At 35.8% G+C, this 26,181-nt stretch overlaps 1 protein-coding gene across 11 annotated transcripts in view; it reads right to left on the bottom strand.

Annotated features, from left to right (window-relative positions):
• The window catches only part of DLG1 (discs large MAGUK scaffold protein 1), a 288,055-nt gene that overhangs the window by 68,477 nt on the left and 193,397 nt on the right, over positions 1 to 26,181 (bottom strand). For all 11 annotated transcript variants that reach the window (XM_059920818.1, XM_059920820.1, XM_059920821.1 and 8 more), the window contains one exon: positions 12,638 to 12,740. In XM_059920818.1, the coding sequence (XP_059776801.1) occupies positions 12,638 to 12,740 (103 nt within the window). The remainder of the gene's footprint in view (positions 1 to 12,637; positions 12,741 to 26,181) is intronic.

Here is a 26,181-nt window from a genome sequence, read left to right as displayed (position 1 = left end):
GTGAAAAGATGGAGGAAAGCAGAGGGCAGGAGAGTGGGGAGAAATTTCACCTCCCCCAATTTCTCTGAAACTCGCAATCCCAACTATGAAGAATAAAACTCATTTATACTTTATAATGAAATATATTAATTAAATACACAGTTAACATCTGAGAGCAACAAGTATCAGAGAATGGATATTATGACTGGTCTAGAAAAGAAAAATGGAAAGTTTCTGAGTAAGAAGTCAGGCTGGTTGTTTTAAGTAGTTAGGAAAGGGCAGAAAGGTATAGGAAGGAAAGTAAGATACTGAAAAAAATTAATTAGGAACCTGCTACAGAAAACCATGTTAAGAGATGACATATGTTTGCAAAGAAATGCCACTAATCCAATACAACTTCTCCATTCAGTCTCCAGACTCTCTTTGGTTGTTACCAAAAGTAATTATGAAAATAAAATGAGAAGATGGGTTAAAACTCCATCTCTGCAACTCAGATTTAAATTAAACCTTTGAAACACAGAAAAGTGGCTCTGGCCAAACCTCTCAGCTTTTCTAGACTTCAGTCACTTGAAGATTAGGGACAGTAACACCAATCTCAAAGATTTTTTTTCTTCTTACAAAAACGAAATAAAAATACCTCACAAGTTTAAGACATGTCCAATGGGAAACAGAACATACATTTAATATAAGTTTAATTCTTTCCCTTTGCTCTTTTTCCTTTATAATATCAATATAATTAATATTTTCTGAACCAAAAAATAAGGTCTGGAAGTTGGTATAGTATACTTGAGGAACACTGAGATAAAACATTTTTGAGTTTAGGGCTTTTCTGTGAAGGGAGGTAGCTTTAATGTGTAGTTGAGAGGTGTTCAAGGTGTGGGGACCACTTGGAACCCCAGAGTTGTCACAGAGATTATTTTACGCTGAAGACATCTGAGGTTCAACAAATGTAGAAAAAAGCCTTCTTAGAGCTTTCCTTATCTGACTAAAAGGAGCAACTTCTGGGAAATGAGGCTATTGTAAATCTCCTCTCTTGGGGAGCTTTATGGCCTTGAAGAAGACGGAAAGACCACTCATACTGTAGAGACAAACATTATCACAAACTTTCTCCTAAAAATGTACTTTTCTTTCCTTAAGAAACCTATTTATTTTTCCACAGAAGGCTTTTATCTCCACTTCCTTTTCCATACTATGTTAGGTAGGTAAGCCTTTAACTTTAATCATTTAATGAGCCAACTCCTTCTTTTGTTGGCTCTGTGTATGCAGGCAAAATAAAGTATTTTCTTCTGTTAATCTGTCTTCTGTCAGTTTAATTCATAGGCCCCAGCTACTGAAACTAAAAGGGTAGAGGAAAAGTTTTTCCTCCTCTACAAAGGGCTAGAATGAATCTTAATCACTTAACAGCTATGTAACTGGCAAGTTACTTAACCTTTTTGTGCCTTATTTTACTCAACTGTAATGTAAAAGGATGGTAAAAGTGCCTACTTTATAGGGCTTTATGGGAATTAAAAGAGCTAATAAATATAACATGGTTAGATGCCCGGCACACATTTTTTCCTATTATAGTCTATCACCCAGTCCATAGGAGAGTCTATAACTATAGACCAGGAACTATGTATCAAAATTTTGTAACTTCTGGATATGGAGCAAAAAACTAAAATAGTATTTCCAGTGCCCATGTTTGATTTCTGATTATAATTCCCCAGAATGATTAGTAGTAAAGCTCTAAAAACAAATTGTTGCTTGTCTTTGGAGTTAGCAAAACTGGGGGAGCTAGGAGTTAAAGTCATTCTAAATGTATTGTGGAGATTAATTTTTCATACTTAGAGCCTATGTCATAAAAGTTCAAAGTATACAGGCTGAAAAACTCATAACAGTATTTCATGGGAGACCAACAGGCAAGCTATAGATCCTAAAAGATAAAAACTTACTCTTACCAAAAAGTTTTCCTCTTCACTCTTTGTCTGTTTGTATGTATGTATATATGTCAGATTATCAATGAAGTAGAGAATCCCAATGGATTCGTCATTAATAAAGTGAAGATACTAACTGCAAGGAGATGACTGATTATCAGAGTATCAGGCAACTCCTTTTGTACTTTGTAAAACAGCCCCCTCACCAAGAAAGAAAATCTGACTCTTATCTACAATTTATATCCTTGGCCCTCACAGCAGTTAACACACTGATGACGTGGAATATGATTTTTAGAAAAAGTGCTGTACAACCAAAATACATTTGTTAAAACTACATAGTATTAAAACAAAACATAAAGCCATCGAGTCACTGCCTAATAAACAAACATAAGGTAAGTAGCAGTACAGCAAGGAGGACAGGTAAGTTTTTAAAGTACCCAAAAGATGCTTTTAAATTTTAACTCTCTTATCTTTGGTCTTCTGTTATTCTTTATGGAATGTCATTTCTTCTCTCTGCCCATCTAAAGACTACCCATTCTTCAGGTTTCCAGTTAAGCCCCAATTGTACTCTATGGCATTTTTTCCTCATACCTGGCAATATGATTTACCTCCTTTCGAATTCCTAAGGCAATGTTTGTTTTCTGTGCTCTATTGGTATTTACCTTGTGCTTATTAGGCAATGACACCATAGCTATGGTAAAAGAATATAGTATAAATCAATACTGCCAGACTAAACACTCATCAAAATATTCCCAGTGAAAAGTATCCAGATTTTGAAGGCAATAGACCTGGGACTGAAGCCTAGCTATTACTAGCTTTGTTATTTGACTCTATATCATCACTTGTATGTAGGGATATAGCTATGTGTTTCATAAGGCTCTAGAGCAAGGCTTAAATAAACAAAAAGCCAATAGGCACCTAAATAAACATACAATTATAAACTGTGTTAAGTTGTTTAAAGAAAAAAATGTCACAGTGCTATGACAAATGGAATTATGAGAAGGAGCCAATCATATAAAGAATAGGGGGAAAGAATATTCTAAGAACAAACAGAATGAACAGAGAATTAGGAAAATACCTGGTGTAATCAAGGGTCTGAAAGAAGGCGGCCTGTGTGGTTAGAGCTGAAGGAGCAAAGGAAGGAATAGAGGGCATGCAGTGAAGCCAAATGTATTGTGCTATGCTCAATCACACAGGGCCTTGCAGGCACTATTAAAGGCTTTGGATTTTATTCAGAGTATAATTGGAAGTGTTTTAAATAGAAAGTGATACAATCCAATCTTTGTATTTAAAAAGATCATTTTGGCTGATGAATGGATTGGAGAAAGTCAAGAAAGAAGTAAGAAAACTTGCTAGAGGTTATTAGAATAGGTAAGATATGGTAGTGGGTTTGGTAAGGGTAGTGGCCGAGACATAGAGGTTGAGAAAAGGGGAGGGAAGTCAAGGATGACTCCTCGCCTTCTGGCTTAACCATCAATGGCAGTGCCATTTACTGAGGGAGTAAAAGAATTGTTTCAGACATGCCCAGTTTTGAACATTAAAGAGATATACACCTGGAGAAATCAAACAGGACAAAAAGTCAGGTGTTTAGGAGATGTTTGGAAAAAAAGATATGTATACAAGAGTAATTAACATAAGGGTCTAACCTTGAAACATAGAAGATGTTTGCTAAATAGCAGCTACTTGAATAATCAACATACAATGCAAATTCTCCTTGATACAAAAATAGCTCCATCAAGATGAGAATAGTTTAAAGTTTTGAATACAACTAAAGAAAAAGTATCAATCAGAAAGATTCATACAGAAGTATAGAAACCACAAAAAAAGAGCAAAAGAAAAAAACAAAACAAAACAGAGTACAAGCACAGAAAAAGATAATCTGAAAGAGAGATTCCTAGGCCCACGCAATAACTATCCTAGGAAAAGGGTAGCCCACCCTTGACAACCATCGGTGGCAAGTATACCTACTGCATACGGGGGTACATTAGGCTTAGTTAAGAGTCACTAAACATAAAAATGGTAAAATTAACGATGCTTGTCCAGATCTATGCTCACCAAGCATAGAGCAGTTCTTCCTTTTATCAATCAATTTTTACCTCCTTATTAATAACTGAATATTTTTATTGGGTTCCAGAAGTTTCTTTTTTCTTTTCTAATTTTTTAACTCTTTATTTTATATTGGAGTATAGACAATTAACAATGTTGTGATAGTTTCAGGTGCACAGCAAAGGGACTCAGACATACATATACACGTATCCATTCTCCCGCAAACTCCCCTCCCATCCAGGCTGCCACATAACACTGAGCAGAGTTCCCTGTGCTATACAGTAGGGTCCTTGTTGGTTGTCCATTTTAAATATAGCAGTGTGTACATGTTGATCCCAAACTCCCTAACTATCCCTTCCCCTACTTCTTTCCCCCAGGTAACCATAAGTTCATTCTCTAAGTCTCTGAATCTGTTTCTGTTTTGTAAATAAGTTCATTTGTATCATTTCTTTTAGATTCCGTATATAAGGGATATTATACGATATTTCTCTTTCTCTGTCTGACTTACTTCACTCAGTATGACAATCTCTAGGTCCATCCATGTTGCTCCAAATGGCATTATTTCATTCTTTTTAATAGCTGAGTAATATTCCATTGTATATATGTACCACATCTTCTTTATCCATTCCTCTGTTGATGGACATTTAGGTTGTTTCCATGTCTTGGCTACTGTAAACAGTGCTGCAGTGAACACTGGGGTGCATGTATCCTTTCAGACCATGTTTTTCTCTGGATATATGCCCAGGAGTGGGACTGCAGGGTCATATGGTAGTTCTATTTTTACTTTTTTAAGGAACCTCTATACCGTTCTCCATATGGCTATACCAATTTACATTCCCACCAACAGTGTAGGAGGGTTCCCAACTCTCCATACCCTCTCCAGCATTTACTGTTTGTGGATTTTTTGATGATAGCCATTTTGACTGCCGTGAGGTGATATCTCACTGTAGTTTTGATTTGCATTTCTCTAATAATTAGTGATGTTGAACATCTTTTCATGTGCCTCTTGGCCATTTGTATGTCTCTGGAGAAATGTCTATGTAGGTCTTCTGCCCATTTTTTGATTGGGCTGTTTGTTTTGATGATATTAAGTCTCATGAGCTATTTGTAAATTTTGGAGACCAATCCCTTGTTGGTCACGTCATTTGCAAATATTTTCTCCCAATCTGTGGGTTGTGTTTTCATTTTGTTTATGGTTTCCTTTGCTGTGCAAAGAATTTTGAGTTTAATTAGGTCCCATTTGTTTATTTTCGTTTTTATTTCCATTATTCTGGGAGATGGCTCAAAAAAGATATTGCTGCGATTTATGTCAGAGCGTGTTCTGCCTATGTTTTCCTCTGGAGTTTTATAGGGTCCAGTCTCACGTTTAGGTCTTTAATCCATTTTGAGCTTACTTTTGTGTATGGTGTTAAAGAATGACCTAATTTCATTTTTTTGCACATATCTGTTCAGTTTTCCCAGCACCATTCGTTGAAGAGACGGTCTTTCCACCATTATGTAGTCTTGCCTCCTCTGTTGTAGGTTAATTGACCATAGATGCATGGGCTTATTTCTGAGCTTTCTATCCTATTCCACTGATTTATATTTCTATTTGTGTAGCAGTGGCATACTGTTTTGATTACTGTAGCTTTGTAGTATAGTCTGAAGTCAGGAAGTCTGATTCCTCCAGCTCCGTTTTTCTTTCTCAAGATTGCCCTGGCTATTCAGGGTGTTTTGTGTCTCCATACAATTTTTAAGATTTTTTGCTCTAGTTCTGTGAAAAATGCCATTGGTAATTTGATAGGGATTGCACTGAACCTGTAGACTGCCTTGGGTAGTGTAGTCATTTTGACAGTGTTGATTCTTCCAATCCATGCCATCTGTTTGTGTCTTCTTTTATTTCTTTCATCAGTGTCTTATAGTTTTCGGAGTACAGGTCTTTCATCTCCTTAGGTAGGTTTATTCCTAGGTATTTTATTCTTTTTGACGTGACGGTAAACGGAATTGTTTCTTGAATTTCTCTTTCTGATCTTCCATTGTTAGTGTATAGAAATGCAACAGATTTCTGTGTATTAATTTTGTAACCTGCAACTTCACCAAATTCATTGATGAGCTCTAGTAGTTTTCTGGTAGCGTCTGTAGGATCTTCTATGTAAAGTATCATGTCATCTGCAAACAGTGACAGTTTTACTTCTTCTTCTCCAATTTGGTTTCTTTTTATTTCTTTTTCTTCTCTGATTGCCATAGCTAGGACTTCCAAGACAATGTTGAATAAAAGGGGCAAGAGTGGACATCCTTGTCTTGTTCCTGATCTTAGAGGAAATGCTTTCAGCTTTTCACCATTGAGTATGATGTTAGCTGTAGGTTTGTCGTATATGGCCTTTATTATGTTGAGGTATGTTCCCGCTATGCCCACTTTCTGGAGAGTTTTTTTTTCTTTTATCATAAATGGGTGCTGAATTTTGTCAAAAGCTTTTTCTCCATCTATTGAGATGATCATATGGTTTTTATTCTTCAATTTGTTGATGTGGTATATCACACTGATTGATATGCAGATACTGAAAAATCCTTGCATCCCTGGGATAAATCCTACTTTATCATGGTGTATAATCCTTTTCATGTATTGTTGGATTTAGTTTGCTAGTATTTTGTTGAGGACTTCTGCATCTATGTTCATCAGTGGTACTGGCCTGTAATTTTCTTTTGTGGTATCTTTGTCTGGTTTTGGTATCAGGGTGATGGTGGCCTCATAGAATGAGTTTGGGAGTGTTCCTTCCTCTGCAATTTTTTGGAACAGTTTCAGAAGGATAGGTGTTAGCTCTTATCTAAATGCTGATAGAATTTGCCTGTGAGGCCATCTGGTCCTGGACTTTTGTTTGTTGGGGAGTTTTAAAATCACAGTTTCAATTTCAGTGCTTGTGATTGGTCTGTTCATATTTTCTGTTTCTTCCTGGTTCAGTCTTGGGAGACTGTACCTTTCTAGGAATTTGTCTATTTCTTCCAGGTTGTCCATTTATTGGCATATAGGTGCCTGCAGTACTCTTATGATCCTTTGTATTTCTGTGGTGTCAGTTGTAACTTCTCCTTTTTCATTTCTAATTTTATTGATATGAGTCCTCTCCCTTTTTTTCTTGATGAGTCTGGCTAAAGATTTATCAATTTTGTTTATCTTTTCAAGGAACCAGCTTTTAGTTTCATTGATCATTGCTATTGTTTTGTCTCTATGTCATTTATTTCTGTTCTGATCCTTATGATTTCTTTCCTTCTACTAACTTTAGGTTTTGTTTGTTCGTCTTTCTCTAGTTCTTTCAGATGTAAGGTTAGGTTGTTTACTTGAGATTTTTCTTGTTTCCTGAGGTAAGATTGTATTGCTATAAACTTCCGTCTTAGAACTGCTTTTGCTGCATCCCACAGGTTTTGTATCATTGTGCTTTCATTTTCATTTGTCTCTAGGTATTTTTTGATTTCTTTCTTGATTCCTTTAGCGATCCACTGGTTGTTTAGTAGCATAATGCTTAACCTCCACGTGTTTGTGTTTTTTATAGTTTTTTTTTTGTAGTTTATTTCTAATCTCATAGCATTGTGATTGGAAAAGATGTTTGATATGATTTCAATTTTCTTAAATTTACTGAGGCTCGCCTTGTGTCCCAGCATGTGGGCAATCCTGGAGAATGTTCCATGTGCACTTAAGAAGAATGTGTATTCTGGTGCTTTTGGATGGAATGCTCTACAGATATCAATTAAGTCCATCTGGTCTCATGTGTCATTTAAGGCCTATGTTTCCTTATTGATTTTCTGTCTGGATGATATGTCCATTGATGAAAGTGGGGTGTTAAAGTCCCCCAGTATTATTGTGTTACTGTCAATTTTTCCCTTTATGGCTGTTAGTATTTGCCTTATATACCGAGGTGCTCTCATGTTGGGTGTATACATATTTACAATTGTTATATCTTCTTCTTGGATTGATGCCTTGATCATTATGTAGTGTCCTTCTTCGTCTCTTAGAACAGTCTTTCAAGTCTATTTTGTCTGATGTGCGTATTGCTACTCCAGCTTTCTTTTGATTTCCAGTTGCATGGAGTACCTTCTTCCACCCCCTCACTTTCAGTCTGTATGTGTCCCTAGGTCTGAGGTGGGTCTCTCATAGACAGCGTATATATGGGTCTTGTTTTTGTATCCATTTAGCCAGTCTATGTCTTTTGGTTGGCACATTTAATACATTTACGTTTAAGGTAATTATCGATATGTGTATTCCTACTGCCATTTTCTTAATTGTTTTGGGTTTGTTTTTGTAGGTCTTTTTTCTTCCCTTCCTCTTTTGTTCTCTTCTCTTGTGGTTTGGTGACCATCTTTAGTGCTGTGTTTGAGTTGCTTTTTCTGTTTTTGGTGTGTGTATCTATTGTAGTTTTGGGGTTTGCTGTTCCCATGAGGTTTTGATATAACAGTCTATATGTACAAGGCTTTTTTTTTTTTTTTTTTTAAGTTGCTAGTCTCTTTCCTGCCTAGAGGAGTTCCTTTAGCATTTGTTGCAAAGCTGGTCTGGTAGTGCTGAATTCTCTTAGCTTTTGCTTGTCTGTAAGGCTTTTGATTTCTCTGTCAAATATGAATGCGAACTGGGTACAGTATTCTTGGTTGTAGGTTGTAGGTTCTTCCCTTTCATCACTTTAAATATATCATGCCACTCCCTTCTGGCTTGCGGAGTTTCTGCTGAGAAATCAGCTGATAACCTTATGGGAGTTCCCTTGTATGTTGTCATTTTTCCCTTGTTGCTTTCAATAATTTTTCTTTGTCTTTACTTTTTGTCAATTTGATTACTATGTGTCTCAGTGTGTTTCTCCTTGGGTTTATCCTGCCTGGGACTCTCTGTGCTTCCTATACTTGGTTGACTGTTTCCTTTCCCATGTTAGGGAAGTTTTCAGCTATTATTTCTTCAAATATTTTCTCAGGTCCTTTCTCTCTCTCTTCTCCTTCTGGGACCCCTATAATGCGAACGTTGGTGTGTTTAATGTTGTCCTTAGGCTGTCTTCATTTATTTTCATTCTTTTTTCCTTATTCTGTTCCACAGCAGTGATTTCCACAATTCCGTCTTCCAGGTCACTTATCAGTTCTTCTGCCTCAGTTATTCTGCTATTGATTCCTTCTAGTGTATTTTTCATTTCGGTTATTGTATCGTTCATTTGTTTGTTTGCTCTTTAGTTCTTCTAGGTCTTTGTTAAACATTTCTTTCATCTTCTTAATCTTTGCCTCCATTCTGGATCATCTTCACTATCATTATTCTGAATTCTTTTTCTGGAAGGCTGCCTATCTCCACTTCATTTAGTTGTTTTTCTGGGATAATATCATGTTCCTTCATCTGCAACATAATCCTCTGCCTTTTCATTTTGTCTAACTTTCTAGGATTGTGGTTTTCATTCTGCAGGCTGCAGGATTATAGTTCTTCTTGCTTCTGCTGTCTGCCCTCTGGTGGATGAGGCTATCTAAGAGGCCTGTGCAAGCTTCCTGATGGGAGGGACTGGTGGTGGGTAGAAATGGGTCTTGCTCTCGTGGGCAGAGCCTTGCTCAGTAAAATTTTAATCCACTTGTCTGCTGACGGGTGGGGCTGTATTCCCTCCCTGTTGGTTGTTTGTCCTGAGGTAACCCAGCACTGGAGCCTACAGCCTGTTTGGTGGGGCTAATGGCGGCCTCAGGGAAGGCTCACGTCAATGAGTACTTACCAGAACTGCTGCTGCCAGTGCCCTTGTTCCCCTTGGTGAGCCATAGTCTCCCCCTGCCCCTGCAGAAGACCCTCCAACACTAGCAGGTAGGTTTGGTTCAGTCTCCTGTGGGGTCACTGCTCCTTTCCCTTGGGTTCTGGTGTGCACAAGACTTTGTGTGTGCCCTCCAAGAATGGAGTCTCTGTTTTGCCCAGTCCTGTGGAAGTCCTGCAATCAAATCCTGCTGCCCTTCAAAGCCAGAATCCCTGGGGATTGCTAGTCCTGTTGCTGGACCCCCAGGCTGGGATGCTGACGTGGGGCTCAGAACCTTCACTCCAGTGGGAGAACTTCTGTGGTTTAATTGTTCTCCAGTTTGTGGTTCGCCCACCTGGCAGGTATGAATTTGATTTTATCATGATTGTGCCCCCCCTTCCCATCTCACTGAGGCTTCTCCTTTGCCTTTGGATGTGGGATATCTTTTTTGGTGGGTTCCAGTGTCCTGTTGTGACACGTGAATGGTTGTTCAGCAGTTAATTTGTGATTTCGGTGCTCTTGCGAGAGGAGGTGAGCACACGTCCTTCTACTCCGCCATCTTGAACCAATACTCCAGAAGATTCTTTCTTGATAAAAATTAACTGGAATATGTCTGAATTTTGACCATTCTGAGTTAATTTTCTATCATGCTGTGTCTTTTCAATGTAAAGTTACTTCTTTTTAATCTAGTAAAGTTTTCTTGAATGAATTATAATTGCAAGCATTTATTCTTTTCTTTTAAAAAAATTTACTTTTTCCAGAAAGTATAAGTATATCCTGTGTGTGTGTGTGTATATATATAAATATATATATAAAAGTATATATATATATATAATATATAATTGCCTGTCTTTTCTCTCTAATCTTTAAAAATTCTCTTTGTTTCTATTTAATTTTGTTTACTTTTCCTATTGTATCCTTTATGTCCCCTATTGATTGTTCTGCAGTGTCTCTTTGCCTTTGTGTTCCAATTTAAGAAAATGGTTTGCTTTCTTCTTTCCTGGGTTCTGCTAGCTCAAAATTAAACTCTTCTGGTTGTTAAGCCATCTCTTCCTACATTTCTTTACATATCTACTTTGTGGTCTTCTTTCAAAGAAGTGAATGCATAAATTGTTTAAGAACATTAAAATCAAAGTTTCATCTGATATGTGCCAATTTTTTTTGTGTGTGTGTAAATGCATGTTTGTGACAACTTTTATCTCTTGCTAAGCTTTGCTATTTGTTTCCATGTCTCCTTATTAATATCTTTGTATGAATGCCAGGCTAGTTCCTTTTAAATTGCTTATTACTGAATGAGTTGGCTGGACCAGAAAGTTTGGGGTGCAGGGTGGGGATGGATCACAGGTTATTTTTACAGCCTTTAAAACCAAAAGACTGCCTTGATAGCATCAGATAATCTGACAGACTGTTTTAACCAAATACCTCCTTTAAACAAAACCACATCAAGGATGGCTTCTGCTCTAGCTTGCTCACTCCAATTTCTATGTGGCCTGCCATAAACAAGGGATAATGTTTTTATACTTCAAAAACAAGCCCCCCACCTTTAGGAAGTACAATTTTCTGTCATATTCTACGTTCTGCTACCACTGAGCATTCTCAACATTCCAAGCTTTTACTCTTCCCTTCTTTACATGTAGCTTTTGCCAGATCTTAACCTGCTTAAGCAGCCTTTGCCTGTATTTTGTTGTCCAGGTATTATACCTGTCTTCTTAGTTTTGCTTAATGTGAAGTGAAGCTGTATGGGTAGAAATATGTGTTTATTTTTTATTTTCCTTGTTGCTTTTGTGTGTTTTCTGGGGAGGTCAAGGAGCATTTATTGACTTACCCTTAATCATACCTAAATAGTCTATATTCCTCATAAACACATAAATAAGAGGCTTTCTATAATAGTAAGCAAGCATTGATTATAATTTGTTTCCGTATAATATGCCTATTGGGCAAGAATGTGTTGGCCAGAAGATAAAAGCATGTGTAGTCCCACTGGTAGTTTTGTTTCTCACAAAAATTAATGAATTGGCATTCTGACTTCATATATTAATCCCTATTTGCTTGATTAATGTGATTTATTTGGAACTTACCCCTTACATAAATGAATTTATTCTTGTTCAGTTACTGAACCTAGAATGCTGAGGTTTATAAGAAATATTATGAAATAGCAAGCAATGCCCAACATACTACTTTGATCAGGTAAAACACATATTAGGTTTTGTTACAGAAATAAATTCCACTCCAAGAAAAGAATAATACATGTAACAGCTGCTAAATCATAGAATGATTTGCCTGGCTCCTTTAGTCACATCATTCTTTCCCTCTTCACCTTGTTTATGAACATTAACTAGTATGCTATGTATTCTTTTGGGTGTTTAAGCTTTTTAAATTCCACTGAGGTTTTACTGAAGTGGTTATGTTGATGTACGCTAGAATCTTATGTATGTTTAATACGACCTCAAATTTTCCATTATCACCTTCTCCCGGTAGGAACTTGGTAAGGTCAAGTCCATGATACCTCACTATTTAGAAAAATATCATATCTCAAACTTGCATTCTTTCTCTTTAAGTAACAATAAAGGCTATTAGAAACATATCTTAAACCCTGTTATTAATAAATATAACCTAATTCAAAGGTCAGAAAATACTGAGATAACCTAATTTTCTTTGGCAAAATTACTATCTTTGCTTTTCAACCACTGAGTTAGTCAAAGGTATACTTAAAGGTATATGTTTGGTTAGATGACACATTTAAAAAGATAAACTCCTGAAAACTAATCCAAATAATAGAGAAATATTCAAAGAGTTGGCAGATACAAGTTCCTACATTCTATTAAAAACTCTTTGATCTGGATAGTGAATTAAGTTCAAACTAAACAAATAACAGATTAATAAATCAGACAAAAATATAAAAACAAAGTTAAGCTTGGGAAGTTAAACATTTTTAAGAGGAAGACTTCTTAAAACTGAAATAAAAAATAAATACAGACAACAAGAATTTATTACCTTCAGGTCGATATTGTGCAACAATTGTGACAGCTTGGCCAGCATTTTTTAAAGCAGCTGCTGCCTGCTCATGGCTGGCAGTTCTGAGGTCAACACTGTTTACCTGTAAATCAAACCACATATTAAATTTGAAAGAAAATCATCACACTGATTAGAAATCACAATAGCCTATTCTTTGAGCAGGCATAGATTAAAAAAAATTACTTGCAATTACTTTATCACTAAAATATTTTCTTGTTCTGATTTACTAAAAATATGTTATACAGTAAAACAAAAATATATTGTATAGTCAATCAAGACAATTTTATTCACTTAAAATACTATGTTTACTGTCAAGTGAACAAATCCAAAACATTTTCCCCTAAGTTTTCCAGAAGGTTGTCTATCAATCTCTTGAGAAATGTACCTTAATTTGACAACTTGAAAAATCAACAAGTGTCATCATTTTGTACATTTCATTTCACTAGTAACTCAGGCAATGAGAGGGAAATTCATTTTGTTTACAGCATCCATTCAACTCCTGCCACATTTTCACTATTACTCATCTCAGTTTCAATTCTCTTCCTTCCTTTCCCAAACTAAAGCTTCCATTCTTTTGGAGTAACAGGAAAGCAATTACTTTAAGTATTAAAATAGCTCAGATTTCACAGACTGACATTTAAATACAGTAAATGTTATTAAATGAGCAAGGAGACTTTTTTTGAACACAGGGACCTTCCTTGGGTAAAATAATTAATGAGGTGATCAATCCCACTCCAGAAGAATAGGCAACTTCATTCTTATTTCTGAAAGGCTGCCAGCACCTAGTACACTGCAAGGTACACTATCTTTAGAGATTGAACCTTTTCCACTACAAGAAAAACTTAATAGGACATTAATGTGAGCATTAAACTTAAATGTAACTAACTTTAAACATTTAAGTTGGCTTTTCCCCCTAAGAACCATGAATGAATAAAATACAGCAATGTTTGGGACCTTTACTGAATATTTTTGGAAAGAAGAGCTGTCACACAATTTTAATATGACAGCCTGCTTCATTGACAACTAATCTAAAACCTGTTAAAAATGACATACCAAGTTTGGAAAATTTGACTATAGCCCAGAAATTCCTGGGATCATAAAATTTACATAAAAGAACATTTTAAATGTTTAATGTAAAACATTTAAAGACCTGATGTTTTACATTATCTACAAAGGATATTACTATGTAACTAAGTTAAAATGTACAGACACCTCTCGAATGAAAATCAAAAATCCAAAAACCGTAATCTAAACAAGTGTAACATAATGTGGCTTTATTAGAGAATATCTCTAGCTTAATATCTTATTAGAGAATAACTCAACACAATGTATAAATAGTTCTACATTGAACATAAAGAAAATCCTCCTAATTTATAGCAGAAAAAATTAGAGAAGAAATATAAAAGGTAGACAAACTTTCATAGATTATTTTAGAGAAGATCACAATTTTTAATGAATTATTCCTGACCACTGGATCCCTTTGCTACAGAAAAGATCTGAAAACAACCTACATAGATTCAAAGGAGAATAATTTGTTAAGAAGACTACAAATTAAAAATGTTCCTAAATAACACCAAACATTTTAATGGAATACATTATCAAGGATATTTTAGAAGAAATCCTGGTACTGAGAAACATATCGTGTAAACAGATTTAGGGTCACTTTTTTATGGAGATACAATTTATATAAAATCCAAACTTTTAAAGTGTACAATTTAGTGTTTTTCAGTACATTCACAAGCATGTGCAAACATCACCATGCTTTAATTCCAAAACATTTTCATCAGCCCCCACCCCCAAAAAACCCACTACCCATTAGCATTCATTCCCCCCCTTAGACCCTGGCAACCACTATTCTACTTTCTAACTCTAAGGATTTGTCTGTTCTGTACATTTTAAATAAAAGGAATATTACAATATGTGGCTATTTGTGTTTGGCTTCTTCACTTAGCTTGTTTTCATGGTTCATCCTTGTTTTAGCCTGTTTTAGTACTTTGTTACTTATTATGGCTGAATCATATATTCCATTTTATGGATATTCCATATTTTGTTTATCCACTTTGTTAAATTTATTCTTTTTGATACTACTATAAATAAAATTGTTTTCTTAATTTCACTTTCAGGTTGTTCAACTCTGGTATATAGAAACACAACTGTTTCTTGTATAGTGATTCTCTGTCCTGCAAACTTGCTGAGCTTGGTTATTATCTCTGATAGTTTTTCTGGATTTCCTAAGATTTTCTATATATAAGATCATGGCATCTCCAAATAAGAGATAATTTTCCTTCTTCCTTTTTAATCTAGAAAGCTTTTATTTCTTTTTTTTTGCCTAACTGCCCAATCTAGAAACTCCAGCACAATGTTGAATAAAAGTGGCATGAGTGGACACCTCTCTGTCTTGTTCCTGATCTCAGAGGGAAAGCTTTCAGTGTTTCAGCATTTAGTGTGACATAAGTTATCAGTTTTTCATAGACATCCTTTATCAGGTTGAGGAAGTTCTCTACTATTCCTAATTTGTTTGGTGCTTTTATGATGCAAGCTGTTGGTTTCTGATAGGAGCTTTTTCTGTTTAGATGGTCATGTGGCTTATACCCTTAACTCTATTAACATGGTGTTTTACTTTGGTTATCCCTGTGTTGAACCAACTATGCATTCCTTGGACAAAGTCCACTTGGTTACAGGGTATAATCCTTTTTTAATGCTGGTGTACAATCTTTTTATGCTACTGAATCCAGATGGCTACTTTGTTGAGGATTTTTACATATAAATTCATAAGGGATATTGTAGTTTTCTTTTCTTGTGATGTCTTTGTTTGGTTTGATATAAGAATAATATTGGCCTTGTAGAATGAGTTGGAAAGTGTTCTTCACACCTATTCCTTTTTTGGGGAAGAGTTTGTGAATGGTGCTAATTCTTCTTTAAACGTTCTATAAATTGCACTAGTGAGGCCATCTGGTCCTGGGTTTTTTCCTTTGTGGGAAGTTTTGTTTATCAATTCAATCTCCTTAATTGTTACAGGTCTACAGTTATAGTTTCCATTTCTTCTTGAGTCAGTTTCAAAAGTTTATGTCTTTCTAGAAATTTATCAACAATTACACAATATGTATAATTATATACCACACATAATCTATATAGCACATATATTATAAAATGTCCTTAGATTTTGAGAAACAATTTTTGTCCTAAAGTCTACTTTGTCTGACACTTGTATAGCCATTTTATGTGTTTCTTGGTTTCTGTTTACACAGCATATCTTTTCCAACCTTTTACTTTCAACGAAGATTGAATCTAAAGTGTGTCTGTTGTAGAAAGCATATAATTTGATCTTTTTAAATCTACCCTGTCAATATCTGTCTTTTAGTTGGAGTATTTAACCCATTTACCTTCAATGTAATTTAACGAAAAAAAAGATTTATGCCATCCATTTTGCTATTTGTTTTCTTCACACCTTGTCTTTTTTGTTCCTCTATTCCTGCATTACTAACTTCTTTTGTAAAATAGGTATTTTCCACTGTACTATCTTAATATCCTTTAAAAAATTATATATATTTTGAGTTATCTGCTTAGTGGTTTCTCTAGGTCATAATTAACATTTTATAACCATTTACTTTGAATTAATACCAACTTAGTTTCAATAGTATATAAAAACTCTGCTCTTATAATTCTGTGCCCTCTATACCCCTTGTGATACTACTGTCATATAAATTACATCTTTATACAGTGTGTGTGTGCCCATCAACACAGATTTAAAATCATTGCTTTATTTAGTTGTTGTTTAAATTATAAAGGAGAAAAAAAAGAGTTACAAACAAAAAATGCACTTGTGCTGTTTTACATTTACCTATATAGTTACTTTTAACAGTTCTCTTTATTTCTTCATATGGATTTGGGCTACTCTCTAATGTCCTTTCTTTTTAGTCTGAGGGATTCTCTTTAGTACTCCTTGTAGGGCAGGTTTACGGTCTATAAGAGAAGTTAAGGAGATTAATAACTTCCTTAGCTTTTGTTTACCTGGGACTGGGATTTGTCCTTCGTTTCTGAAGGATAGTTTGACTGGGTATAGAAACCTTGGACCATGGCTTTTTTCTTTCAGAATTGCCTTCTGGCCTCCATGATTTCTGACAAGAAATCAACTGTTAATCTTACTGAGGATTCCCTGTAATCAGTGATTTCTCTTTGCTTTCAGGATTCTCCCTTTGTCTTTTGATATTTGATTATGATTTATCTGTGGTGTGGATCTCTTCAAGTTTATTCTGCTTGTAGTTCACTGAGCTTCTCAGATGTGTACAATGTTTTTCATTAAATTTGGGAAGTTTTTTGCCATTATTTATTCAAATATTCTTTCTGCCTCTTTCTCTCTCTCTTGTCATTCTGACTTCATTATACATACATTGGTACACTTGATGGTAACCCCACAGGTCTTTGAGCCTCTGACAATTTTTCTTAATTCTTTTTTCTTTCTGTTCTTCAGCCTGGGTAGTCTTAACAGACATATCTTCAAGTTGGTGGATTTTTTTCTTTTGCCAGGTCAAATCTGCTGTTGAACTTGTCTAGAGGATTTTTTTTTTTTCATTTCAGTTATTGTACTTTTCAACACCAGAATTTCTGTTTGTTTCTTTTTCATAAAATAAATCTCTTTATTGACATACTCTACTTGGTGCGATATTGTTCCTATACTTTCCTTACATTCTTTAGACATGGTTTCCTTTAGTTCTTAGAATATATTTAAAATATCCGATTTAAAATCTTTGTCTAGTAGTATAGTGTTGGGCTTCCTTACAGACAGTTTCTACTGATTGCTTTTCCCCCTGTGTATATTTTCTTGTTTTGCTGCATGTCTCAATTTTTTGTTGAAAACCGGACATTTAAAATAATATAAAGTAGCAATTCTGGGTATAAGATCTGTCCTCCTACCCAGGGCTTGATATTACTGCTGTCTGTTATAGCAGTTGTTTGGTGACTTTTCTGAATTCTGTAAGGTTTGTATTCTTTGTTGTATGTGCCAGTGAAGTGTCTGCCTGATTAGCAGAGTGGTCAGTAAATGACTGGACAGAGATTTCATTAAATGTGCGCATGTTGGGTAATGCCTTCAACAATCAGCTAGGCAACTGATAATTCTGCCTTAATCTTCACTTCTTTCTTGCACAGAGTCTCATGGTCAGCCAGAGGTGAGAGTTTAGGGCCTTTTCAGGTCTTTCCTGAGCAGGAACACAGCCCAAGACCATGCATGTGTCCTCCTAGATTCCAAAGTATAAGAGCTTTTCAAAGGTCCTATGGAGAGTTCACTCCCTAGTTTTTCAAGTTTTTGATTAGTCTACTGTTTGCCCCAACTGTTACCAATGTCTCAGGCAGCCATAATATGCCTGTAATTGTTTTTGCGATTACCCCAGGGGAAAGGCTTTTGCACTGGTGGAGCTTTGAATCAGGTCAAATACAGAGAACCTTTCAAATAGGATGTTCCAAGAACCCACCAGACAGGTCAAATTATGATAGTTCTTTGGAAAAGAAGCTCTGAACGTTCTACCACCATTTTGCTCTCTCTAGTAGCTGTTGGGCCACTGGTTCTCACTGAAAAGGTGGGCTATTTTTCAAGGCTAATGTGGTGATAGAGAGCCAGGGGTGGGACTTAAGCAAATTAAAATTCCACAAAGCTCATTCTTACAGAGATTCAGCGATTTTTTTTTTTTGAGTAAACACTTCCTGAATGGCTGTCAGTCTTTGGTTAATTTCCAGAGTTCTGAAAAAGTTTATTCTAAAAACAATTTTGGCCACTTTTCTCACTGTTTTTATGAAGGAGAGAATTTCTGTTGAAGTCTCTTGGGTCACTTTCCATGTTTCTAAATTTTCAGGGAATATCAACTATATACTGCTCTATGCTTGGCATCACTGGAAATAACAGTAATATTTCCATTTATACCATAGTGAAAAATGTACTGTTCAACATCTGTACAATAATAAATCTTGACTTCAAAAGCTTCTTTCTTCAACAAAATTAAATATATCAAAGGGAATATTTTATAAAAATTATTATTTATTTCCTTGCCTTCCCAAATATTTATGCTTTTCTCAGTAATGTGGGTTATCATTAAGAACATCAATAACAGGGATGTCTTTAGAACAGTGGTTCACAAGGTTTGGTCCCAGGAGCAGCAACATCAGTATCTCTTGGAAACTTGTAAGAAATATAAATTTTCAGATCCTATCCAAGTCATACTGAATCAGAAACTTTGGGGATGGAATCTAGGAATCTGTTTTTTAATAAGGCCTTGAGGTTATCCTGATACAAGCTGAAGACTGAAAATAGCTAAATTTTGTGTAAAGAGGTACTTAAATAAGTGTTTCTGGGTTTTATTTTAGTTTTGAATATCTTTTCTCATGTTTTTCTCTTGTTCCTAAGGTCTTTCCTATTGCTTCTCAGGGTATTTCCCTAGAGCAGCTTAGTAACCATTAAAATATTTAAGACTATGGATGCATACTGCCAAACAGAAGGCTGAATTTAATTTACAGTAACATTAGGGCAAGCAACTGGTTGGGAGGGTCTGGGACTTTCAGTTTTAAAACTTAGCCTAAAGGGGTTTCCAGACATGGGGCTTTCAGTGCTAAAACTGGGAAAGTTCTGGGTGAACCACGTTGTGTTCGTCAGACTAACATATTCTAGCAGTGTGACAGTAACCCACATAAAGAGGTTCCACATGGACAATTTAAAAAACATATATTTTTGTTTTGAGTTTTTCACACATACCTCTAAGCCAACTGAGAATTTATTTTGACACAAGGTGTGAAGGGAGGCTCTAAGCTAATTTTATTCCGCTAAGCAACTAGCTAATTTCGCCAACATTTATTTTTAAAAAATTCATTCCTTATCACTAATTTGCCCTTATACTGTAAATTATTTTTAAAACTTAAATTACAGTATAACTTACAAGCAATAAAATGTACAAATTTAAACAGTTCAGTTGGAAGGATTTTTGACAACTGTATATGCCCATGAAACTACAACCCCAAACATACCTTTTCCATCAACCAACCCAGAAATCTCCATTATGCCTCTTTATAATAGGACAATTAGCAGCAACCACGTTCTGACTTATCAATACAACTTAGTGTTGCCTGCACATGACTACAATAAGAATCATACAGTATGTGTTTTTGTGGTGTGTTCTGTTTTGCTCAACACGATGTTTTTTAGTGTCATCCATGCTGTTTGAGTTTTATTATGGATAGGCTATTATGAACATTCTTGTTATAGTGTAAACATAAGATTTCTTGGATAAAATCTGGGTGATAAGGTTAGGTGTATGTATAATTTCTTTAAAACTTCCCCAAAAGTTCTTGTAGTGGTTGTGTAGTTTTACATGCCCACCAGTAATGAATAAGAGTTACAACTGCTCCACATCCTCTCTAATGTTTGTTGTCATCATTATTTTTTCTTTAGCCATTCAACTGGATAGGATATGGTATTTCACTATGGCTTTAAAAATGTTTTTACTTAGGCATAATTTACATTCAATAGAGTAATCGTTGTTAGTTTACAGATAAGAGTGTCGACAACTGTGTATGCTGTAGAGCCACTGCCACAATCAAGATGTAAAAAAGTGACATTGCTCCCACCAAAATTCCTCTAACCCTGTTTTGTTTATTGTGTTCTTTGCATTGCCCTAATGCCTAACGTTAAGTAAATTTTCATGTGTTTATAAGCCACTGATACACCTTGTTTTGTGAAATATCTGTTTAAGTCTTTTGCTCATTTATTTATTTATTAGTATTATTATTTTGGCTGCATTGGGTCTTCATTGCTGCATGAGGGCTTTCTCTAGTTGCAGCGAGTAGGGGTTACTCTTTGTTGCGGTGCGCGGTCTTCTTATTGCGATGGCTTCTCTTGTTGCAGAGCACAGGCTCCAGCTGCGTGGGCTTCAGCAGTTGCAGCACACGGGCTCAGTAGTTGCGACACGCGGGCCCTAGAGGGCACGGGCTTCATAGGTGCGGTGTGTGGGCTCTAGGGCACGTGGGCTTCAGCAGTTGTGGCGCACAGGCTCAGTAGTTGTGGCTCGCAGGCTACAGAGCACAGGATCAGTAGTTGTGGTGCATGGGCTTAGTTGCTTTGCGGCATGTGGGATCTTCCCGGACCAGGGATTGAACCCGTGTCCCCTGCATTGGCAGGTGGATTCTTAACCAGTGCGCCACAAGGAAATTCCCCTCATTTTTATAAATTTATTTATTTGTTTATTTATGGCTGCATTGGGTCTTCATTGCTGCGCACGGGCTTTCTCTAGCTGCAGCGAGCGGGGGCTACTCTTTGTTGTGGTGCACAGGCTTCTCATTGAGGTGGCTTCTCTTGCTGTGGAGCACGGGCTCTAGGGTGCGGGGTTCAGTAGTTGTGGCACGCGGGCTCAGTAGTTGTGGCTTGTGGGCTCTAGAGCACAGGCTCAGTAGTTGTGGCACATGGGCTTAGTTGCTCCTCGGCATGTGGGATCTTCCCGGACCAGGGCTCGAACCCGTGTCCCCGGCATTGGCAGGCGGATTCTTAACCACTGCACCACCAGGGAAATCTCCCCTCATTTTAAAATTGAGTTACTCATCTTTCACTGCTGCTTCGTGGGAGATGTTTATATATTCTGGATATAAGTTTTTTGTGAGATATATGTACTGAGAATATTTTTTCCCATTGCATAGCTTGCCTATTTGGTTTCCTAATGGCACATTTTTTTATGGTTAGTGTTTAACATATCTTGTCCAAGAAATTGTCATCTACCTCAGGGTTGCAAAGATATCCTTCTATGTTTTCTTCCAGGAGGATTATGGTTCTGGGCTTCACATTTAGATTTATAAGATTTATAATCATCTAGAGTTAATTTTTATATCTGGAGCAAGACTGAGTTGAAATTTGTATTTTTCCATAAAGATATCCAGCTGTTTCAGCATCATTTATTAAAAAGACTTCCCTTTCACCACTGGACTGACTTGGTCCCTTGGTACCACTTAAGAAATCTTTGACTAATCCAAGTTCACTAAGATTTTCTTGTATGTTTTTTCCTAGAAGTTTAGTTCTACAATGCATTTCAAGTTAATTTTTATAGATGATGAGTGGTAAGGCTAAAGCTATTTTCTTCTTTTCTCTACTTATTCTACCAGTTATAGAAGACGGTGTTTAAATCCCCAACTCTGTAGATTTGTCCATTTCTCCCTTTAGTTCTGGGAATTTTTGCTTTATGTGCTTTGAAATGATTACTAGGTACATGCACAATGAGGGCTGTTATGTCTTCTTGAAGAAATGATGCTTTCATTATTATAAAATCTCTCAGTAATAACACCATTTGCCTTGAAGCCTATTTTGTCTCATATGAATATAGTCACACCATCTTTCATATGTTGTTTATATAGCATAATTTCTTCCACTCTTTTACTTACAACATATGCATCTTTATATTTAAAGTGAATTTCTGATAAAGGGTCTATATTTGGGTCTTGTTTTTTTTGAACCAAGCTGACAATTTCTGCATCTTAATTAAAGTGCTAACTATAATGTAGATATTAATATAGTTGCATTTTAACCTCACACCTTGGCACTGCTTTTTTCTACCTTGTCTTTTCTTCCTTTCCTACCTTTGTTTGGAAGAAGCATGTATTTTTTCATATTTCATTTTATTTCCTGTATTGACTTACAAAAACCATACCCTTTTGGAGTATTTTTAGTGTTTCCTCTAGAGATTATAACATGCAAGTATAAATTATCACAGGCTACTTCCAATTAATTTTATACCACTTCTCAAACTGTATAAGAACCATCCTCCCCCTTTCTATTTGTGCTTTGGTGGCCTTATATCTTACTTCTACATATGCCATAACTCACACAATACGATGCAGTTATTTTGTTTTAAAGAGCCAATCATCTTATAACGAAACATGTAAAATTATTTTCTAAAAATGTACCTTTTATACTTATCCAGGTATTTACCCCTTCTGTTATTCTTATTTCCTGTCTGCAGATTTAGGTTCCATCTGATATAATTTCTCTTTAACCAGAACAATTTCTTCTAGTATTCCTTGTAGGTCTGTCAAGAACAAATTCTCTAAGATACTGTCTGTTTGAAAATGTCTTTATTTCAACTTCATTTCTGATGACTAATTTCAGGAGATATAGGATTCTAGGTTGAAGGTTTTTTCTTTCACCACTTTAAAGATACTGTTCCATTCCTTTATGTCCTGTAATATTTCCAGTGAGAATCCAGCTGTCATTTGTACTGTTCCTATATATGTAACGTGTTTCTATGTTTACTTTTAACATGTGCTCTTTAGCATAGCTTTCTAGCACTTTACAATGTATCTAGGTCTGGTTTCCTTTGCATGTATTCTGCCTCAGCTTTGCTGTGCTTCACAGATCTGTGGGTTGATATCTTTCATCAGTTTTTGAAAGTTCTTTGTCATTATGTCTTCAAAGATTCTGTCTCCTCTTTATTGTCTGACATCTCCTCTTTATTTCCATAGACCTTGGATGCTCTGGTCTACTTTTTTTCCCTGATTTTCCCCCCACCCCTCCTGATTTACGTTTCAGTTTGGAAACTTTCTTTGACTTATGTTCAAGTTCACTGATTCTTCCCTCTTCAGATTCCAGTGTGCTGTTATGCCTTTCAGACAAAATTTTCACTTGTGATAGTTAAAAGAAAAATTTCTAGCAATTCCATGTGACTCATTTTTCATATGTTCTATATCTTTGCTGAAATTCTCCCATCTTATCATCCATATTGTCTACCTTTACTCCTATATCCTTTAGTATTTTTATCATCATCATTTTATCTTATTTTAAAATACTTGTTTGATAAATCCAACATCTGAGCTTTTTCTCAAGTTACTTATATTGACTGTTTTCTGTCTTGACAACCAGCTTTTCTTTCTTTTTTGCATGTTTTGTAGTTTTTAATTATAAAGTAGACACTATGGATAAAATAACAGTAGAGGTTGAAATAAAAAATAAATAATATTTAATTCCAGAATTGGGAATAACCCTTGTGCCAGGCCACTAGAGTGGGGCAGATGTACCTATATGATCTATAGTTGAGCTGCTACTGGATTTTGTTGTAGCTTTAAGTTTAGTTTCAAATGTTTTGAGAGCAGAATTAAGACTTTTCTTTCTGAGGCGCTTAGGCTATGAGCACTGGTAAAATTCCCTTTACTGGTGTAAAGATCTCATCTCATTACACACACACACAAACACACACACACACACACACACACACACAAACATACACCTTTATAACCCTGCTGCCAGCTTCTGAGGTTGCTGGTAAGTTTTCTTTGCTCTCTAGACCTGTCCCAGGCTTGCTGTTTCTTGGAGGTATCTCTGTCCACACTGCCTCAGAGGGCTTTTTCTCAGCTTTCTTGCCCCACTCTCATCCCTGAGCAGCTCAAAGTACAGAGTTGCTGACATTAGTTTTCACAGATCTTCTGCTCAAGGTCCCCTCTTTACTGGCAGGTGCCTTGTATTTTGGGATGCTCTGTATGACTCAGTAATAATTTTTTCTTAATTCCCTATTGTTTCACAACCTTTGGTTTATAAGCTCTGAGGTCTCGGTGAAGACCCATGGAAAGGAGTTGGCAGGTAGGTACAGACTTGCTCTGCGGCTTCCCAGAATTTTTTATCAGTTTCACCAGTCCGCTGAGGCCATTACATGTTGGGGCAAAGTTTGGCTGGTTCCTCGCTATCCCCGTCTAACCCTTCTCTTTCTCCCACCACTCTTCCAAGGAGCAGCTGCCATGGGTGTCTTCTCTTCTATGTAGGGCTAGTTACTATCTGGAAGTTACTCTACTTATGTCACTTTGAATCCTCAGTTCTCTGATGAGTTTAGTTTTTCTAAACTTATCCAGATGGTTTTGGTTGTTATGGTAAGAGTGATGGTCTCTTAAGGCCCTCAACATTCTGACACTGTAACTAAGGTGTATCTCTGCTTTACAAATCTGTTCAATAATCACTATTTTTGGGTAGTACTATGCTATTTTAGTTGCTGTAAACTAAAGTATATGGGTACGATTTCCATTTACTTGCATTGCATATTATTAATTTCCTTTATTTTCTAAAATTGTAGGACTATAATCCTTAACAAAGTACCATAGCCTATTTGAAGACTCAAACTCCCAAGATTTTCATTCAAATATCAGTTAGTTATACCAATATCTCAGAACAGCTAAAACCAGAAAGAGCTCTACTTCTTTTGTAAATGATTAGCCACCTTCTTTCTGTCTTGGACTCAGTCTATCTTGAATTATAAAGGATCCTCAAAAAGATAGGCTGCAGGAATATGATGATATGTCTAAGTATGTGCAGGGAAGGATCAGGTGGCAAGAGGGACTGCAATCTGAAAACTGCAATAAAAGATCCAATTTTTGGAATGCTTTTCCTATCATGTTCCAGCCACATATATCTTCAGTTTGAAGAGTACTTTCTGATTTTCTTTACTTTATATTGAAAAAAATGATTTAAAATAGTTATCAATACTGAATAGCATTGCTGACCCAGGATATAGGTTTTATCCCTATATCTCAAATCCTAAAATTTCAGAAAGTGTCACTTAAATTTTTAATTAAAAACAAAACGACGTAGCATAATACAGTGGTTAAGGTAAATCCTGGCTATACCACTTACTAGGTTTTATTAGCTACTATGAGCAAATCAACCTCTAAACTTCAGTTTTCTCAATGGAAAAATGGTGATAAGAATGATGCCCCCAAGTCTACCACAATCGACTTAAGATATTTTTCAAAGAATACCACTCCCCAATTCAGGCAGCACTGAATACCCACATGTGAAGTACATAAAGTACTACTGACATTAAGTTCACAATGAAAAATTTAGAACATAGGAAAACAATGTACTGTAAGTCACCATAAAGTAACATGTATTAGATACCTACAAACTTCAGAAAACAGAACTATTATTTATAGAATACAGGCTTATCTCACTTTACTGTGCTTCACGTTATTGTACTTCGCAGGTATTGCATTTTTTACAAATTGAAGGTTTGTGGCAACCCTGCTTTGAGCAAGTCTATTGGTACAATTTTTCCAACAGCATTTGCTCACTTCATGTCTCTGTCACATTTTAATAATTCTTGCAATATTTCAAACTCTCCACCAGCAAAAAGATTATGACTTTCTGTAGACTCAGATGATGGTTAGCATTTTTTACCAATAAAGTATTTTTTTAAATTAAGGTATGGACATTGTTTTTTAAGATATAATGTTAATCTAATAGACTACAATATAGTATAATTGTAAGTTTTACATGTACTGGGAAACCAAAATATTTGTTTGACTTGCTTTATTGTAATATCTGCTTTTTGGTGGTGGTCTTGAACTGAACCTGCAATGTCTTCGAGGTATGCCTGTATAAGATAAATAGGTTTAAAAGAAAAACCTAAAAGAACATAAGAAACTTTAATCAAGACTCCCCCAAAACCATCAAGGAAGATTTGAAAAAGAATTAGAAAGAACTTCTAGAAAGAAAATGGTACTTTGAAATGAAAAAGTTA

Source organism: Balaenoptera ricei, chromosome 4 (assembly GCF_028023285.1).
Source record: "Balaenoptera ricei isolate mBalRic1 chromosome 4, mBalRic1.hap2, whole genome shotgun sequence".
Taxonomy (NCBI): domain Eukaryota; kingdom Metazoa; phylum Chordata; class Mammalia; order Artiodactyla; family Balaenopteridae; genus Balaenoptera; species Balaenoptera ricei.
The sequence above is the reverse complement of the archived record's forward strand: the minus strand, read 5'-3'. Positions and strand labels throughout refer to the sequence as shown.